Source organism: Homalodisca vitripennis, chromosome 8, assembly GCF_021130785.1.
Source record: "Homalodisca vitripennis isolate AUS2020 chromosome 8, UT_GWSS_2.1, whole genome shotgun sequence".
Taxonomy (NCBI): Eukaryota; Metazoa; Arthropoda; class Insecta; order Hemiptera; family Cicadellidae; genus Homalodisca; species Homalodisca vitripennis.
This window is the reverse complement of record NC_060214.1, coordinates 14,786,545-14,807,236: the sequence shown is the minus strand read 5'-3', so window position 1 is coordinate 14,807,236 and position 20,692 is coordinate 14,786,545. Positions and strand designations below refer to the sequence as shown.

At 36.2% G+C, this 20,692-nt stretch overlaps 1 protein-coding gene across 1 annotated transcript in view; it reads right to left on the bottom strand.

Annotated features, from left to right (window-relative positions):
* The window catches only part of LOC124367336 (roundabout homolog 2-like), a 138,584-nt gene that overhangs the window by 97,604 nt on the left and 20,288 nt on the right, over positions 1 to 20,692 (bottom strand). The window contains exon 3 of the mRNA XM_046824076.1: positions 9,582 to 9,884. Within this exon, the coding sequence (XP_046680032.1) occupies positions 9,582 to 9,884 (303 nt within the window). The remainder of the gene's footprint in view (positions 1 to 9,581; positions 9,885 to 20,692) is intronic.

Below are 20,692 nucleotides of genomic sequence, written 5' to 3'. Positions count from 1 at the left end.
TAACTCTACTAAAAGTTGGGAAGCCTTATCAACTGGTTAAATATATAACTGGTTCGTAACCTACCTCAAAGTGTACGTTTCCTAGCTTTTTGTTCATTGGTTTAATAATTGAGTACTCAATTTTTTTGGCTAAGTTGACAATAGACATTAAAAGGACTAAACAAAGGAATTTCACTCAATTTACATTTTATTTATTCATCATGATGACATTTGTGTCCTAAGGAAACAAAACATAACATTATTGGTGTTGATTATTATTTTTTTGTATATGTATATAAAATATTACTATTGTGAGTTCCAGTTTAGATATTTATTAAATAGTTCTGTAACTTTAATATTTAGTGCGTCAATGTGTACGGTTTACAAATTTTTACATCATATCCTCCCCAATAACTGTGGGTATTTCTGATAATATATGGATGTGAATAACATCTATGTGGGAAAGTTTCTAATACCAGTGTTTGGTGTCAAATTGACAGCAAAATTTATGCACTGATCACGAACAAAAACTAAGCCCCGATCCTCACCCCCTCAGCCTCGCCAGAGAACTGTAATCAATCCACGAAAATCATCAAACGGTTAACCTCCATGTTTATTTATTTGCCGCCTCATGAAATTGAGATGAGGTCGTGGGTAAAGTCTGCAGAATAATGGAGGATCATTGATATTGTATAAATAGTCGTGAGGGGGTGTTGAGAGTGGGGGGTTGAGGGAGGGGGAGGTCCACTCCACCGCGCTGACTAGTTCAAACATCCCCTCTAAACAAACAGATGTTCCCCAAATTGATCCATTATTTATGAAGGCTGCCCTAAGACAATACAAGATGCTGGCTCTACACATTTACAAGCCTAATTATTTGTATTTCCTCTTTAAGCTTAAATCACAACACCAGTTGCAATCCAACGTTCTTAAAATTATAATTCAATTGTATTGAAGAAGAATATGTTGTGGATGTTGAGTTAGGTTCCAGTTCACCTTAACATTGTAAATCTGACGCTGTCACAGTTTGACTCCTGGAATTTGGATTCATGTTTGTCTGAATAGCTCCAAAACTCCAGTTCACCTAAATTACACTATATGTATAGTAGGTTGTCTGATGTCAAAATGATGTACAGAATTCGTTTTGAGCTTCTTCAGACGGACATGACTCCGAATTCCAGGAGTCTGAGACAGCGTCACATTACAAATGCTGCACTAAGAGGAAGGTGAACTGGAGCTAAACTCAACATTCACATCATATCAACTCCTCCCACCATAGAGATACAATGTATGTTATTTGGATGACGCTGAATTATCTCCAAACGTTTGAGGAATTCTTCGTGATATTCCAAAACAGCAAACGATTTTCATTTTTAATACTCGTGAACTAAACTTTTTGTTGACTGTCAATATGGACCTGTGAGAGCTTTAAGATAGTGCAATTTATGTTTGCTTGGGATAATCTTCTGTATACTTTTTATGAATTGCATAATATTTTAAAATATATTCCGTAATGACAGAAAAAGTATAAACAGAAATTGATACTATATGAAAATTTTGTAAATAGGCCCACATAAAAATAGCTAAAAGAATGTTTATAGTGTGGCAATAGTTATAACTTCAAGAACTAACGTGTTTTTAACAATTTATGGCTTAAAAATTATATTTTCAAAATCATCTATATTGTTTCAAAACTTTAAAAACGGGGAGTCAGGTGACCAAAATTGACAAAATTATGGATTTTCAGTTTTATTTTTTTTATAATTATGTGTTTTATTCTGTTTAACATGGTAAAAAAATTATTTCAATCCGAGCAATAGTTTTTGACATGAATTTTTGAAATAACCCTTGTACTCGTTATTTTCTCGTGTCGTGGTTGTTGAACGTGCCAGAGTATTTCACTTTTGTTATAGTACATATTGCACTCCACTTATACCTTGTTTAATCTTTAAATTTTGATTATGACTAAAATTAAGCCTATATTTCAAGATTTGGCCAACCCTGAATTCCTTCGGAAATGTTTGCATGGCGGTACCCAAAATGCGAGTGAATCATTGAACAGTGTTATATGGTCTCGTCTGCCTAAGTCAACATTTGCCTTGAGAAATACATTGGAGTTAGGAATGTTTGATGCTATAGGTACCTATAATGAGGGAAATATTGTTAGATGCCAAGTGCTTGATAGGTTGGGTATTCGTCCGGGGGCAAACTGTGCAAAACGAATGAAACGCATTGATGAGTTACGGGTTCAAAAAGCAGACAAAGCGATTCAAGAAATTGAAAAAAAGTGCCGCCAAAAGATGGTCAATACTGAAAAAGAGACTAGAAGACCAGTATGAGATGGAAGAAGATCCAGACAACCCCTCATATGGAGCAGGAATGCATTAAAGTAAGCATTTTGATTGTATACTTTACGTACCTATTTTCATCTGTCGTTTTCCGAAAATTGTATTTTTTTAGACAAAAAATACCTTTTCTCGGGATCCGCTTGAAATATCTTAATGATTTCTTTTTTATTTTGTACAACTTAAACAGCTCTATGATTTAAGCTAAGGAATTTTTAATATCAATTTTAGTTTTTGAGAAAATAAATAAAATATTCAGATAAAAAACTGAAAAAAATATCTATTATTTTAATAAAATCATTATAAATTTGTTTTTTTATGATTTCAAAATTTCCTTAGCTTAAAATATAGCTAAAACCTTCATAAATAAGGCAAAACAAAAATCATTTTGATATCTCTTATAGTTATTTTGAAAAGGTATCTTAAAATTAATAAAATTAACATAGCGGAGATAGGGACACCCGGACCCCCTTAAAAAGCTGTTCAAATTAACTTTTTAAAAGAAAATTACTTTTTTATTTATAAAAATCACGTTACACTCATCAACTATCTTTCTTGAGGGTTATAAGATTATGTAAAGAAACTGCTCACGTGGTTGTAAAACATGTTTTTTCTGTTTTTTTTTAGTTTTATAAAAAGACATTTTTAATACTTTGGTCAAAAATGTCTGTAATTGGAAACCGATTACACAATCTTAATGCTTGATGTAGAAAACGACTCCTTTCAATATTAATAATTAAATATTAAAAATTTGAATTAAAACATTATAATACCCCTACCGAGTGTTAAAAAAAGGATTTTATTGAAGCCTTAGTTTTATTTTATTTAGGTACATTAAATATTAACATCCAAACTTACAGGTACACAAACATTGGCTATTTCATAAAAATTATAACATTAATAATCATAGCATAATTCTATTATTTAAAAGCATTGAAAACAGGACAGTTTTAAATATCTAAACCAATAACTCTGCAAATAAATGGGCGTTGATGTGTTTTATTACTAATCACGTATTGACATTAGAACAAAGGCTCGGAAATTAAAAGTTTTTGCCTGAAGTTTTTAATCATACTTGCCTGTGTCGCCTGTCGGAGACAATGGCTGTTAAAATAGTCCACTAATGAGTGAGCAGCTGGAATAATAGTTTGTTACTCAATGCTGACAGGCGCACACTCTCACACGCGCAAGAGTTTGTGCGCTGATGTAGCAGCCTGGAACAATGCCTTGTCAAGGCTCTCGACAATGGTTCAGAATGTTCTCATTTCGAAGCAGTTTTTTTTTGGGGTAAACAAACCCAAGGTCCCTTGTGTTGGTCAGAGGCAGCCATGTTTGTTTTAGAAAATCAGACAGAATTGCCGCCAGAGCTGCAGAGGCTGCACGGTCCCAACTGTTTCTTCGAAGTGGAACTTGAAGAAGGTTTTGCATTGGGTAAACTATTGAAAAGTAAGTTCCAACAAGGAAAAGCATTACTTAGACTAAAATAGTTGCAAAGCAAAGTTGACTAAAATTGCCAAGCATTTGGTGGCATCTCTTTTAATGAGAAACCAAAGGGTGCCTTATCTACCCAAGATCGAACTATGACTACCAAATGCATCTCGATCTCCAATTGTTTAAAAATGGACCTGGATACAAGAGCCCCTAAAAACATAAGGGGGTGCCGATGGACGAGCGGTCTAAGACAGGCTCAAATCCTGTCTGTGACCGTTGCACTTTTTATCAGTAGCATCGCCCTTATCAGTACTATATCGACTCTCTCCGCCTTATTCTGTTTGATAAGATCCTCGCACACGCCAGTGGCCCATGAGGACGGACAGAATAAGGAGTAAAAGGGGATTGGATTCTCCTTAAAAAAAAAATAATAATAAATAAGGTTCGTTCACGTCGTTTCCAGCCGTTGAGACACCTCACTGACGTAATAGCAGATATCGTAAATGTGTTTCCTTGTAGTTTGACATTTCGGAGTCAAATTTTCCGTTTCTACTGAATCAGAAACATTTGCATTTTCAGAAACAATAGACAGAGTCACTGGTAATCCATCCATTCAAAGTCATCAATTATAAAAAAAAAACTGGGGCACTAGTTCATATTTCTCAATATTCAGAGGCACCTGTGAGTTGCTTTCTGGGTGCACTGCATCTTATTAGTTTCTTACCTGACATATGGACTCTTGTCATCTTTAAGATTCGATTGATTTGGTTAAGAGCCCATAACAGAATCAATAATATTCCTTCATATCGGTTACAACAACAAATATGTTTGAAATTAGTAATGGCATTAATTAAAAGATTACTTCATTTAATATTACAAAAGTTATTGCCAGAATTAAGCTCTTCCGGTTTACTACTGTCGTAGTAGGCTACTCTGACAGTTAGTAGTAGAATCTGATGTCGGCACTCAAGGGCTAAAACTGCCCAACAAAACCGTTGCATCTGCTCTTAGAAGTAATTTGCTATATTTCCAGCCAAGTGTAAAATATTTCATCAATGCCTTTTCCTTTAATTACGGTGATTATTCTCTGCTTGATTCGAAGTGCAACGGTTTTACTACAAAAACTTAAATACTCTAATTAGTTAAAAACAATTTTACCAGAATTTTTAAAGTAATAAATCAATAAAGCTAAAAGAAATAAAACATTATTGCAGCAAATCCTAATATTCTTATAAAAAAAATTGAAAAATAAAAAACAGTTACAGTACTGGTTTGTAATGAATAATAGAACACTGAAACAATACTTTACATAAGTACACCCAAAAGGCCGAAAATTACTTTTACGCAAAACTAAAAACGTCAATTTTTTTTTTTTACCTTACCACATTGGTTTATATTGTAACATGGATGTTTTGAGCAGCTGACAAAATCTGATGGCTCTACAGTTAATAGTTTTGAAGTTATTAAGTAAACTTTAATCAAAGACAAAGACTAGTCTCGGATAATAAAAATAATTTAAAAATATAGTTTTTTTTAATAATGCGGGTAAAATACATTTAAATTCTTATGAATTGTTGTACACTATAGTGTACCTACTAAGTTTACCTAGAAAGTTTACCAAAAAAATAGATGTACATGAGGTCAGAAAATATTATTTAGTTTTTGTGTTAAAAGCGATAAGCTGCACAAATCTCTTAATAATTTCATACTGGAACTTTTTATTTTTTTCTACAAAATTACTCGTGGTTCGCAGGGCAGTAAACTTCAGTTTATATTCTAATTTAATCGTCACTTGACGTTGAATTGGTAAATTTCGCAATTAGCTACAAGGGGAGTTCTCACTCTCGCACCATCGCCCTCCATTACCCTAGCAAGCTTCGGTCTCATCAGATATGTATGAGGCAGAGTTCGGTAGAGAGTTAGTGTCCGCGGTAGAGCATTCATGAGGACACGATCACCATCGCCCTCCATTACCCTAGCAAGCTTCGGTCTCATCAGATATGTATGAGGCAGAGTTCGGTAGAGAGTTAGTGTCCGCGGTAGAGCATTCATGAGGACACGATCACCATCGCCCTCCATTACCCTAGCAAGCTTCGGTCTCATCAGATATGTATGAGGCAGAGTTCGGTAGAGAGTTAGTGTCCGCGGTAGAGCATTCATGAGGACACGATCACCATCGCCCTCCATTACCCTAGCAAGCTTCGGTCTCATCAGATATGTATGAGGCAGAGTGCGGTAGAGAGTTAGTGTCCGCGGTAGAGCATTCATGAGGACACGATCACCATCGCCCTCCATTACCCTAGCAAGCTTCGGTCTCATCAGATATGTATGAGGCAGAGTGCGGTAGAGAGTTAGTGTCCGCGGTAGAGCATTCATGAGGACACGATCACCATCGCCCTCCATTACCCTAGCAAGCTTCGGTCTCATCAGATATGTATGAGGCAGAGTGCGGTAGAGAGTTAGTGTCCGCGGTAGAGCATTCATGAGGACACGATCACCATCGCCCTCCATTACCCTAGCAAGCTTCGGTCTCATCAGATATGTATGAGGCAGAGTTCGGTAGAGAGTTAGTGTCCACCGTAGAGCATTCATGAGGACACGATCACCATCGCCCTCCATTACCCTAGCAAGCTTCGGTCTCATCAGATATGTATGAGGCAGAGTTCGGTAGAGAGTTAGTGTCCGCGGTAGAGCATTCATGAGGACACGATCACCATCGCCCTCCATTACACTAGCAAGCTTCGATCTCATCAGATATGTATGAGGCAGAGTTCGGTAGAGAGTTAGTGTCCACCGTAGAGCATTCATGAGGACACGATCACCATCGCCCTCCATTACCCTAGCAAGCTTCGGTCTCATCAGATATGTATGAGGCAGAGTTCGGTAGAGAGTTAGTGTCCGCGGTAGAGCATTCATGAGGACACGATCACCATCGCCCTCCATTACCCTAGCAAGCTTCGGTCTCATCAGATATGTATGAGGCAGAGTGCGGTAGAGAGTTAGTGTCCACCGTAGAGCATTCATGAGGACACGGTCACCATCATGGACTTCTGTTAGTCGAACGTTTCTTCTTGACATTTTCTAGATTAAGTACTTAAACCTTAGCCGTAGCGTAAGGATAAAGCTACGCTCCTTAACCGCGAGATCACGGGTTATATTTCTCGAGTGATTTTCTACCAATAAAAATATTCAAATAACTTTGGTTATTGGAGGAAACAGGATTTTCCCGATATTTTCCATCGTTCTGGGATACAATGTATAATCAATAAGACTATTTTTGGAGATCTGCAATCTGTTAGGCAAATGACTAAACTAATACATGACCACAATTAGCTTAGGCATTTACCTGAAGAAGAGATCAAACTGCAGATCTCGAAACGTAGTCCTGTTTCCTTCACATTCCTTCTATCCAAGTCAAAAACAAACTTCAAACAAAGATTTCAGGTACGTAGTTTTACCTCATGAACGCTTTATAGTGGTGTTGAATGAAGTTCTAAAAACAGAAATTTGCAAATCCAAAACTTGTTTACTTTCAATGGAATACGGTGGATACTAAAAGTGGTTTATTGAATTATTTTATTCTAAATGAGGTTTAGAGTTGAAGATTGAAATGGATCAAAAACGTAAAATTTTGTTTTGCGTTGTATTCATAACAAATTCGTTACCAAAGTAATGTGTTTTAGGTCTCCAAAAATTAGTGACTTCGGCCTCAAAACATAAATCCATATACCACTTAGGTTTGGTTAATTTTAAACTTATATAAATGTTTATGACTGGTTTGGAATCAATTGGAATAAATTTAAACATGGCTGTTAAAAATTCCTTAAATAGTCATTTAAATTTTTTATTTTAAACTTATTTTAAATTATTTTATTAGTCTCTTTTTAATTATAGTGAAATTATTTGTTTATGAACTATGAATGTGTATAACTCGTGCCAGATCGTCACAAGCTATTTAAAACAATATCAAGGGTTTACTTGTGATCAACCTTTGCTTATTTTTTTGTTTAAAGATTGTTATTGACGATGGAAGGTTTGACAGGATAACAGGATTTCGGACATTTGCCATCGTTATAGGTATAACACAACGTTTCGAGGATTGGAATCTATCCTCTTCGTCAGGTGGAGGATATTAGTACACACAAAAATAGAGAACAGAAACAAGAAAAGAAGGACTTTTATCCGTGCCGGTGTGATGTGTGGTTGTGTTTCTCGTACTCATGACTTGTGCTCGGGACTTGCATTCTCTGCAGTGACAACGCCTGGACTAGATTCCAAGCAGCTTTTTAGGTATGTTTGAACCCTTTTCTTTACTCCCCACAAATGACGAAGAGGATAGATTCCAATCCTCGAAACGTTGTGTTATACCTTTTGTAACCATAACGATGGCAAATGTCCTGAATCCTGTTATATTTGCTTAATGTTACATATTTCATCCTCCCACTCCCCGCCAATAGATTGATCGTGCTGTTTATGTACTCTCTCTCTCTGCGCTATCCAGATTTTTGTCATAAAAGCCAATTCAAACACCCGTGCTGCTCAATGCCCGATATGTATCAATAGGGAGATGAGAGGCTGAAGTGTGGGGAGACAGCGGATACAGTCTGCCACCATCGTGGATTGATTATCGTGAAGAGCAGCCCCGGCCTGGTTTATGGTTTCCGACAATTAGCGTCGTTGAATAAATAATCGTTGAGATCGTTAAACCAACGCACCGCCGCAACAGGGGAAGATTGATGAAACGTTGAACCGCCTCCCACGTAAAACTTGTGCATCGGATTTCAATAGAACGGCAACGCCGCGATTGGTTTTCAATAGTCCTTCCGGGTCAGTGGGAAGAAGTACGTCGATTATGTGACAGCTGAGATAGTAATAATGTATTACTCATGGAATTTAGATGTAATTAACATCTTGAAAACCGTTCAATGCAACACATTAAAATTTTTTAATAAAATTATATATGTATTACAAAACACCACTTTTCTCTAGTCTTATAAATACATGAGTTTTGATTTTTTCGAATCTGAAAGACCACCTTAGTGAAACGATATATATATATATATATATATCGTTATATATATATATATATATATATATATATATATATATATATATATATATATATATATATATATATCAAACTGGCCAATGATCTTAGGCAAGATATGGTCAGTTTTTGTACCATTTTCAACTGTTCTGCGTTATTTGTAAACTTATATGGCATGTATATCTGGCTTGTTAACACGGGTTGTGGAAACGATAATGGCCTAAAACATTAACTTTAGGGCCCAAAATATTGTCTTCTCGTATTTATCATCCGGAGTCTGATCGTCTCCGAGTGGAAGTCTTGTTAAAATGTAACCACAAATTCCTGGTTTTCCGGAAAATCGTAACTGGTATTCTCCGAATCGTCAATTTTAGTTCTAGTGTATTGAACAACAATGAAAAGCTGTACTTGAAAGTTCAGATAATCCATCCACCTACTCTCTTGAAGTAGTTGAGAAATAAGTCAAATAAGAGTCAACGACGCAGTCTAGTGGGTTTGGAAGTTGTTGTGTGATAAGCGAATCAAGCAACGTCGAGCGTGGCTGCTGCTTGGATGGGTGATCGCTGAGCGATCCTGTTCTTGCAAGCAGCTCTTCTGCCCAGCCATTGGTTCGGATGTCCATGGGTCCACGGGTTAACTTTAGAGAGGACTTCTTAGTCCAAATTTTGCTAGTAAAGTAAGTAAGATTTCTTATCCTCTGTTTGTTTCTCCAGAATAACATAAACCTCTCGTTTAACATGACTAACTATTGTTGTTCCAAGATAAGTGTAAGGACGTACCTGCGACATCCAGGGTGGCGTTCCTGCTGCGAGCCGACCCTGCTAGGTTGTGAGCCTCGCACCAGTAGACTCCCTGGTCCGACTCCTTGCGTCCATGGATGACCCGCAGGAAGAACAGCGACCCGGCGGGCAGCAACACTCTGTGGCTGGCCCCAGAGGCGCTCAACGGTTCGCCATCCTTGTACCAGGAGATTGTGGGGGGCGGAGTCCCTTCCGCTTTACAGTTGAGGGTCGCCGGCTCGTGGCGAGGCACCAGGCAGTCTGTGGGGTGCTCCGAGATCCATGGGGCGACCAGCTCCTCGCCTGCAGACCACCAAGAATTTGAAAGGTTTCATTCCTTGAAAAACGTTTTTGGCACCAGAATTGTAACGGAGTTTTTAGTTCAGAGTTAATCAAAAACAGGGTTTAATCTATATTATTTGTTCTGCACTTTTATCTCTTGCTCTTTACAAGATGAAGTAAAACAAGACGAAGGATTTCATAAAGGCAATAGGGATAAAGTATCGAGAAGTTATCATAATCCTGATTGATCCGGTGATACTGAAAACATAGAATTATCTCATAAAATAAATACTTTTGCTTTATAATAATAATTATACTAATTTATTCTCTCAAATCTTCAGCAGATGTGTTGTATCATGTACCAAACATACTAGGTCTAAACGTAACGCAGTTTACAAATAGATGTGTACAGATACCCTATTCGGTTGTTTGTACTTTAACGTATGTAGAAACACTGTTCGATTGTCCGTAATTTCACGTATGTAGATACCCTATTCGATTGTTTGTACGTTAACGTATGTAGATACCCTATTCGGTTGTCTCTACTTTATCGTACTTAGATACCCTATTCGGTTGTCTCTACTTTAACGTATGTAGATACCCTATTCGGTTGTCTCTACTTTAACGTATGTAGATACCCTATTCGATTGTCTGTACTTTAACGTATGTAGATACTCCATTCGATTGTATCTAGTTTAACGCATGTAGATACCCTATTCGATTGTTTCTATTTTAACGTATGTAGATACTCCATTCGATTGTATCTAGTTTAACGCATGTAGATACACTTTTCGGTTGTCTGTAATTTAACGTGTACAGAAACACTATTCGGTTGTAGAGAGTAATTATTTATAAATTATAGAGGTCTCAGTTAAAAAAAAACTGTTGTAATGTTTTTTTATGCCATTTAACAAAACAATTTCACCTTATGGTAATCACGTTTCATTAAATTGTCAACTCTCGGCTCTGGAATATACGACATTTCAATTTGATCATAGCGACAATCGTATTCAATTACTTGCGAAAAGAAATAGTGCACGGGTGTAATAAACAAACTACATAAGGTCGAGTGAAAATGCAGAAAAGTACTACCGATAAGAAACCTTGCACGCCAAGGCGTAAATTACCGGGTAAATGCATTTATAGGGTTGCATGACTTCGGAATAAATTGAAGTGAGGGCAGACTGCAGACCTATTTTACTATTTTTTCTGTTCAGTTTTTAAGATTACGTTTATTTTCATACGGTAGTTGCTACGTCAGTACTTTGAACAGGTAATTTGCATTTCAGTAATTGAAAAAACAAGTCTTTTCCGCCATTAATGTGTAGAACATTCCGGTGTACTACGCTTGGCCATTTATTATACCATAAGCTTCGTTATATTCGTGCAAAACAATTAACAAGAGCAAGTCAAAGCAAAGCAAGAGCAAGAGTTAAGACGCATGTTGTCGCTTCTTTTGCACACCATATTGGGCCACCACACTTTTTACCAAAGTCAAACAACTTACAGGGAACAGACCACTTAAAACTCAATTTTTGGGTGATCTGAAATGTCCTATAGACATTTATATACGATATTTATTTATAGACGATATATAACCTGTATATGTTTTCTTATGGTAAGTTAGCAGCAATATTTTCTGACGGCTTGCACGCATACTTCAGTCCTCATAACCAAGAACTGAGCGCTTATAGTTTACTGTTTACTTACTTGTTCATTACAACATTTTAACTGTTACTTGATATCAAACCGTTGACACATAACAAACTGTTGACACATATCAACCGGTCGACACACAGCAAACGGTAGACACGTCAACCGGTCGACACACAGCAAACGGTACACACGTCAACCGGTCGACACACAGCAAACGGTAGAAACGTCAACCGGTCGACACACAGCAAACGGTAGAAACGTCAACCGGTCGACACACAGCAAACGGTAGACACGTCAACCGGTCGACACACAGCAAACGGTAGACACGTCAACCGGTCGACACACAGCAAACGGTAGAAACGTCAACCGGTCGACACACAGCAAACGGTACACACGTCAACCGGTCGACACACAGCAAACGGTAGACACGTCAACCGGTCGACACACAGCAAACGGTAGAAACGTCAACCGGTCGACACACAGCAAACGGTAGACACGTCAACCGGTCGACACACAGCAAACGGTAGACACGTCAACCGGTCGACACACAGCAAACGGTAGACACGTCAACCGGTCGACACACAGCAAACGGTAGACACGTCAACCGGTCGACACACAGCAAACGGTAGACACGTCAACCGGTCGACACACAGCAAACGGTAGACATGTCAACCGGTCGACACACAGCAAACGGTAGACACGTCAACCGGCAGACACACAGCAAACGGTCGACACATATCAAACGGTTGACACATAGCAAACGGTTGACACATATCAAACGGTTGACAAATATCAAACGGTCGGCACGTCAACCGGTCGATACACATCAAACTGTAGGCACGTCAATCGGTCGACACACATCAAACTGTCGACACGTCAATCCGGTTGACACGTAGTAAATGGTCAACGTTCCGAACTGGTATATAAAAATATTGGAAGCTACCAACTCTGACACAGGGAACTCTGTTAATTACGTTCATATTACTGTGCTCTGATATAGCTCACATATCCTCGCGCATCTTTACACTGTCGTCATGAGTAATGGTAATTATTTTGAATTTAAATAATTCGCAACTCAATTCAGTCAAAGTTAAACTCCGTAAGTTAAACTCCATACACTTTTTAGCCATCGCCAAGCAGAGGCACCAGCAAAAATATCAACATACTTCAAGTAATTTCTCAAGCTTACAAGTTTCTCAACGAGTTGAAGTCTGTGTGAGGTAATTTTAGCAACGCTTTTAGCACTTTGTTGGAAGCATCAATAGTTTGTTTCTCTGAAAGATAATAACATTTATTTTTCAAAAATAACTTCATTGAGTTTAGTGTTATGGAAAGATAGGTTAAAACGTAACGTTTTAAAACAAAAACTGTCGTTACCAATTTAGAAAAATTCCCCAGAGAATGTATATTCATCACAATACGTGCGTGACACGTCCATCATGTCAGACTTATAATGAAATCAACCAATTATCTCTCAATTATGACTAATTAGTCTCATCACTAGTGCGCCAGCATATCGTGACCGCCAAGCATAACGCCTGGCCTACTAATTGCCTCGTTTTTAGCAACATTCCGGCTCCTAGTTTGTTTTAACTTCAGAACGTAGCTAGTGTACAATTAGTAAAATAAGTTTCCTCAATCACAATTTCAGAACACGAAAAATTTAAAGTACTTTACACCTCCATAAGTAATTTCTATAATGACGCAGTTCTGTTTGAAATAAATAAAGTGAATGAAACCATAATTGGTTCTTAAATTTTTTCAGTATTATTCAAAAAAATTATAATTCCATTATATGTAATCAAGGTAAGTCAATCTGTTGAGATTGTTTTAGAGTTAAGGATTACAAGTATATAAACTAATAGTGATTTGAAAATACATACTTTATTGAATTATACAAGTTAGACAATACAGTACTTAATTTTTCATTCTTCAGTCTTAAATAAGATTATTTAATATTTAATGATAATTTTTTTATTTCAATAAAACTAGCAATGAGACATTCAAATTTATAATAAAACATCCTTTCTTCATAAATTTAATTTGCAAGGAAGCTAAAACTTGAAGCAATACTTTTATGTAATAAAAAAAACCCCTTAAGGGGTTTGCAGTGATTATATTTTCGTTTAAAAAACATCATATAGTTACATATTTGTGGAATCAACAAATAAATGAATACAATTTATAATCAGTGCTACTTTGAAACATTTCAAATACAGTAATTAAAGTAAAACTGTGCAATTACCTGCAAAATATTGGTAATTCCTTTTTTGATTGCCAAGATACTTTCTTATTGGCGGTATTTTTCGAAATAATTGGCGGTTTATAAGAGTTTTTTTTTTAATATGATAATTGTTTGACATAATATCAATAGTAGGTTGATATGACTTTTCAGCACTATAACAATATTCAGTATGGTTTCCGGTTATAGTATATTTAATTCCAATTGGATTATTGTGTTCTTTGATTTTTTTGTTTAAGGAGAAGTCGATCTCCTTATATGCCTTATTCTGCCCGTCCTCATGGGCCACTGGCCTGTGCGAGGATCTTATCAAACAGAATAAGGGGGAGAGTCGATACAGTACAAGGTCGATGGTACTGATAAAAAGTGCAACGGTCACAGACAGGATACGAACCTGCGCTATCTCTAACTCAGATTCAAAGTCCAACGTCTTAGACCACTCGGCCATTGGCACTCCAATTCTAAAACACAATGTATTACTTTTGCATTGTTTAAGCGTATGGTCTGAGTGTTTCTGAATATTATTGTTGAAGATAACGTTTCATATTCGAATAATACATTATTTTGTAGCTATCAAGCAAACTTACTATGTTTTTACCGCAAATTTCGTTTGAAATTTGATGGAAAGCAAATTATTTAAGACTTAGGTAGTCTAAATATTACTTATACGTAAAGGAAATCATCGATCTCTTATCATTAAACAACAAACCTTGAGTTTATCTACCAGTCTGTAATGCCTCGGAATCCCATCCGTGAATAATTCTGATTTCCACTTTTCACTCTACTAACCCCAACATGGCAACACTCAGGTCACTTGTGTGAACGATGTGGTTTCTTTCGTACACATTTAGCTGGATGGGGTGCTATCTTTAGCAATTCTTGAAGTTATTAATGGTCATTATCTCTGCAAAACAACTTTTTTGCACTATATAAGACGTTCATGGTATTGGTTAAGGGCAATAAGCCCATTACGGCCTATTTACGCCCATTTGATTTGTGGCGCCAAGGCAGAATCTTGTTAACTCTATTAAGAATGTAGAGTCAGACACTTTAACTTAGTAGGTGAGCCATTCTTTGGCATTCCTGAGGTATTTAATGAATTAGTTTTGAAAACCTCAATATCCGGCCTTTTCTTAGGACCTGTAACTTAAGACGTGAAAAAGGCCATTATACAGTATACTCTCATGAGGGTGAAGAAAGATCTAAACTTCCTTGATGTCAGATAAGGACATTGAGCGTAGCACTTTTATCCAGTACCATACACTTTTTACTGTATTAACTGTCCTCCTTATCCTGTTCGATAAGTTCCTCACGAGGACGGGCAGAATTAGGCTTCAAAGGGGAATAAGACTTGTTTATTCGTCGGCCTTTAAGAATCATTACCTGAAATTGAAATTTTCTCTTCAAGTGTCAGGGGCACTTGAGATGGAGTAAAGAAGGTAAGGAACTACTACAGAACTTAAACATGTAAGATCATATGTGCGGCTTCCAATTTAGTAGTATATTCAGGATAGGAGATTCAGGAGGCCGCATCTCATAAGCCACCATAAGGAGGAAAATTGCTACTCCATCCTACTTTGGAAGATAGGGAATCACTTAACGTAGCTATGGTGGGAAGGGTTGATTCAATGTGAATGTTGAATTTATCCTTATTTCACCTTCCTCTTAGCGTAGCGTCTAGAATCTGATGTCAGAAACTTTACTCCAAGAATCTGAAGCCTATATTTTACACTATATTTTGGATTATAGGTCTCAATAAACGATGTAACGAATTCATTTGAGTTTCATCGTCACCGACCTTTTTTGCTCTCTTCAGACGAACATAACTCCAGACTCCAGGAGTCAAGTCTGTGGCAGCATCAGATTCCAGACGCTGCACTAAGAGGAAGGTGAACTGGAACTATACTCAATATTCGCTCAACATCAGTCAAAGAGTGTAAGGAATGTTACCCCTCGCCTTTGTGCTTGTTAAAACCTTTAACCTTTAACAATCATCCTCAACAATAATCAATACTTAGCGATCAGGTTATCCTTTTATCCCAATACCTAGACATTTGCCGTTAGTGATGTGCCTCTACTGGACATCCCTTGGGTTGTCCAGAAGACAATATTGGATTTTCCTGTACCCATTGAAGGTACTACAGGAAAAGATAACCAGCCAAAAGTAAACCCTACTGAGGGTAGCAAAAAATCGTACAAACGCAAAAAGCGCTTTTTACAATCAAACCAGTCACAGCTCTGTTTATGACAATCTGCAATATATTCACGGGTGCGGAACAAATTGGGTATCTGCATTGTCCTGCAGTGATTACGCAAATTCGAGTAAATAACAAGAGGGGAGTCGGGTCAGTCATTCTTTTATGGTCTGGCGACCGGAATTGGCTGTCGGCGTTTGAACGCACCGGAAGGAAGAATTATAATTCACTAGGCAATGCAAATGTAAATTATTAATAATAAAAACCCACTCTAAAAAGTGCACAATGAAAATGTCATTTAAATTTATTTTATTAGTAGGGTTCTTTTTGAAATTGCTTTGTAGAAGAGTCCATTAAAAATGCTGCATCATGTTCTCCAGAATCATAATATTCTCGATATAAACTGAGTGTTTACAGCGTCGCTGAATACTCTACATTTTAGGTTATTACTGAGGGATTAAATGTACTCAGAATTTCTTTTACCTGAGCTACTTTGTATTAAAATACGGATTTTTTTGGAATTCTAGGTAATCCAAACATTGCAGTTCGATGATGAAGAATTTTTAAGAACATATTCAAATAGTGAAGTGAAGGCTCCCTAGAATACACAATAGTCTTTTATCCAACGTTCAATTCTCTTTTACTAATTCTACTTTACGTCCCCCAAAGGGATTATCCGGTCGGTAATTGGGCAGATAGATGCGTTACTATCACCAGTAAGCACGTGTGAACTTTGGTGTTTTTTTTATATTGTGGTTTAAAAATTAAAAAAGAGGTTACAGACTTAAATGACACCCTGTATTTACTTACACCAAACACACATTAAAATGTGTTGAAGGATTAAGGAGGCATTTTGAACAGGTTTTATAAGTTGGCAAATTTCGCACAGTTAGAATTAACTATGTAAATCTAAAAAATTAAGTACAAAGTGTTACTTTGTATTCGTTACAATTGGTAACCTGGCTTCTGGGACACCCTGTAGGTTACTCTATTTCAAATACAGACGTTGCAGTTTGTTTATTACAACCTTTAATAAAGGTCAATATGTTGCAAGTTTATTATTAATAATAAATAATTCAAAAGTAAAATAGCTTTTCGGACATTGTTCAAAATAGTACACTAAGTTTCGATCATTGTAATCTATCTTCTTCTTTAGGTGTCAAAAAGTTTTAACGTCAAGGTGAAGCGGACAAAAAGTAAGAACAAATCAATATGTAGTGACGAACACTTCTACGTCACAACAGAATGTTGTACGTAAACAACCAAAGGCCATACTTGATGATTAGAACAATTACCATTCATGTCACTGCAACCTACAGGTGCACTGAACAACACGTGCGCACGCACCAGAGAATGTGAGAAAACTGAGGAAGAGGATAGATTCCACTTGTCGAAACGTTGGTTCTATTTTTAAACATATTACGATGTCAAATATCCGAAACCCTGATCTGAATGTGTTCATTTACTCAAATAGACAAAGATGTAACACTAATATCATTTCGAAATATTATTAAACCAGATTTATGCAAATTCTTACTCATAAAACTTTATGCGTTCTGTCTGGATCTTTATTGCAAGGGTGGACCGGGATCTGCTCTCCGTATCGCCATACTCCTTGGTGACGTCATCAACTATGATTTTGAATATTTGGACAGATTGAACATGAAATACTATAGCGCTTGGAAATGTATTTATTCTCATTGTATTCTCATCAAGAACATAACATTTTGAGGAAACCACGAAAATGTGTCATTACAATGTTTTAAATTTTTCGATAACATTTTTTAATATGAGAAATGAGATGTGTTCTTTTCCTTGAAGTATCTCTACGTGTTTCATGTTATTTAGAATGCAAATGAAATTATTTAGCCGAACTATAGAGGATAATCAATGCTTGACGGTAGACCAGTTAGATCAAATTCTTCCATTTCTCTTTACAATACAGAAATATTTGAATACATGTTAAGATCAACGCTGCCAAATTTAATCATTCGGGCGGCTGGAAACGTTTTATTTATGTCTGTCTGGCTGTCTGTCAGCATATCTCGAAAACGAACTGACCTATTAGCCTACAGACTTGAAAGTTTGCATAAAGCTTCATTTCTCTATGGGCAACACTGAGTTCGATAATAGAGCATGCCACTCTATTTTTCCATAGGTCTTTATGATGACAACGAGAAAATCGCAGAATTTGTAAACAAAGTCAGTACAACTAAATAATACCTTTACATGTGAAATTTTTATTCAAAGAGTTAAAAGAAAAACTTTGATTTTAGCGCACTCGTGTGATTTTATCTCCCCTAGCTCACAGAAACTTTTATATTTGAACGCTGCTACGAAACGTAACGTAATGAACAAAATTATGAATTTATCATTTAGAAATCTTATCTCAAGAAAAATATTACCTAAAAACTTTAAATTTTGCATGAAACTTCATTTCTACATAGACAAAATAAGTTATATAGTTGTTTATGACCAACCATGGAATTTGGTTGAGCGTCATTGATGCTTATGACTCAAGAAGCTAGAAAAACTTCTCATTGTCTGTCAAGAACAGGTTCACATTTTTTCTGTATGATTTACGTATGCCCATCTGTCCGCAAAACATCTTGATAGTCCGGTAAAATAAGGATGCAACCTCGGAATAAAAGATAATAAGCTAAAAATTGGCATACGTCTTTATTTTGATGGTATAAAACTTACCTCAAAAGTCTCATATAATCACGTGTACGCGACTTAATATATTTAAGGTCAAAGGTCACGAAAATCAGTTTTTTTGCAAATATCTCGTTTCCCTTACGCTAAATGGCTTTGAAGGTTGTTAGAGAAATTGTAGAACGGAAAATTTTCTTCAACTTTTGTCTGAAGTAATTTTATGTACGTTCAACCCTTTTTGAGATACAGCGCAAAGAGTAGGGGACCGCTTACCTGTATATGCGATAATACGAGTTATGAGATTAAAATTAACTATGTATTTTAAATTTTCCATTTTTCGTTACGCGATACGTGTTTTATTTATACTCATCATGATGAAGACTTCCAGGCTGCCAGAATAAAATTGGGGTTTGTCCTTAATTGTTCATTTAGACGTAAAATCCCCGCTTACTCAGAATATATGGAATCGAACATTAAGAAATCTGAGCTGTCAATGTTTTTGGACTTATACAACGACAAGTTGCTTTTTTATAGGTTTTTAATTTTAAACAACAACATCCGTGGTAATAATTACTGTGTACACGATAGTTTCTATATCCATAAATCTACAAACAAAAACCTAGACCAACACAAACGATCAGAATTGATATGAACCAAATCAAATAAGTAGGGCACCCGCTGTACGGCAACTAATGTTTCCGCAACTGAAGAAAACACAGGTAGCATAAACATGAGCGCTGCTGATAAGCTTGTGTAACACGCAGCCTGTGTAAATTATCACGTAAGTGGACAAGGGTTTGCATGCCTTTGGTGAAGATTGTGGAAGCGTGCACCACAGCTGCTTCCATAAGAAAAGGAGGTTAACGAATTAACCGTATATTTTATTTCAGTATACATAGCACATTTGTTTGTTAAAAAACTCGTGTTTAGCCATGAGAACTTTTTATCGGATTTAATAACATTGATCTATTAATACTATTTTTTTTTGCTGCGCAACCTAAGTAAACTTAAAAATGTGGCACTGAAGAAGTCGATGTGCCACTGCTTATTTTATTCTTACTTCGTCATGCTGAGGAAGACAGTCAACAGAAACAAATCTTAACTAAAAATTCATCTGTCGAAAAAATTGTCAGAACTATTTTTGGACTTCCTATTCAGACTTATTATACAGAACTTTTCTTTAAGTTTGGAAGTCTTAGTCTTCATACCTTTGAGGTTTCAGACTACATCAAATTGCATTCACTAGAAAATTTGAACAGTTCTTGCGATCATAGTAGGAGATTCAAAAACAGATTTGCAGAATCACATAATTAGCCATTAAGAAAGTTCCTTAATATTCTGTATTTAAAGTTTGAAATTGAATTTTTAATCATTGTCTACCGATTATACAGACGGTAAAAACCATCTAAATTTTAAAAATAAACATAATCATTTATCCAAACTCAATCATAAACCTACCATTTTCCAAAATTGGGAAATTCATGTTATGAATTTCTGGCATTGGACAGCCCAACGAATTACAGCTAATCTCCAAGTTTAAAATAAGTAAGTATCTTAATGTAAATTGTTATTTCAGCCGTCTAGGTATGGAACACCGATATTGGCATAACTTGAGATCGCCAATGTAGACGGAAATAGGGGTTACATTAAAAAATTTAATGAACTATAGGTTTTTTATTTTATTTAAAAAATAAACTTGCATGTATAATTTAATTTTAATCATTAATTCGTTCGTGGTGTCATGTCCGTTTTACCTAAAATATCGGTTAAATATTTTAAGCCAATGACGGATGACCATGATCGTCGTAAATGCAAAATAAAGTTAAGCAGAGTCGATTACAGAAACGCCTGATAATGTCCCATTTGTTTTGTATTATCTATAACACAACTTTTAATAATGTTTTGAAGAAAGAGGAAGTGTTATTCCTTTACGCTGAGAAATTATAGTATAATAACTGGTGAAAATTCCTACCGCAATAAAAAAGAAAAACTTGTACTACAATTTTACTTTGTGAAGTTTATCGTCATACTAAACGAGGTAAAATCAAATTTAATGAAGAAATTCAATTAACTATTTTGGA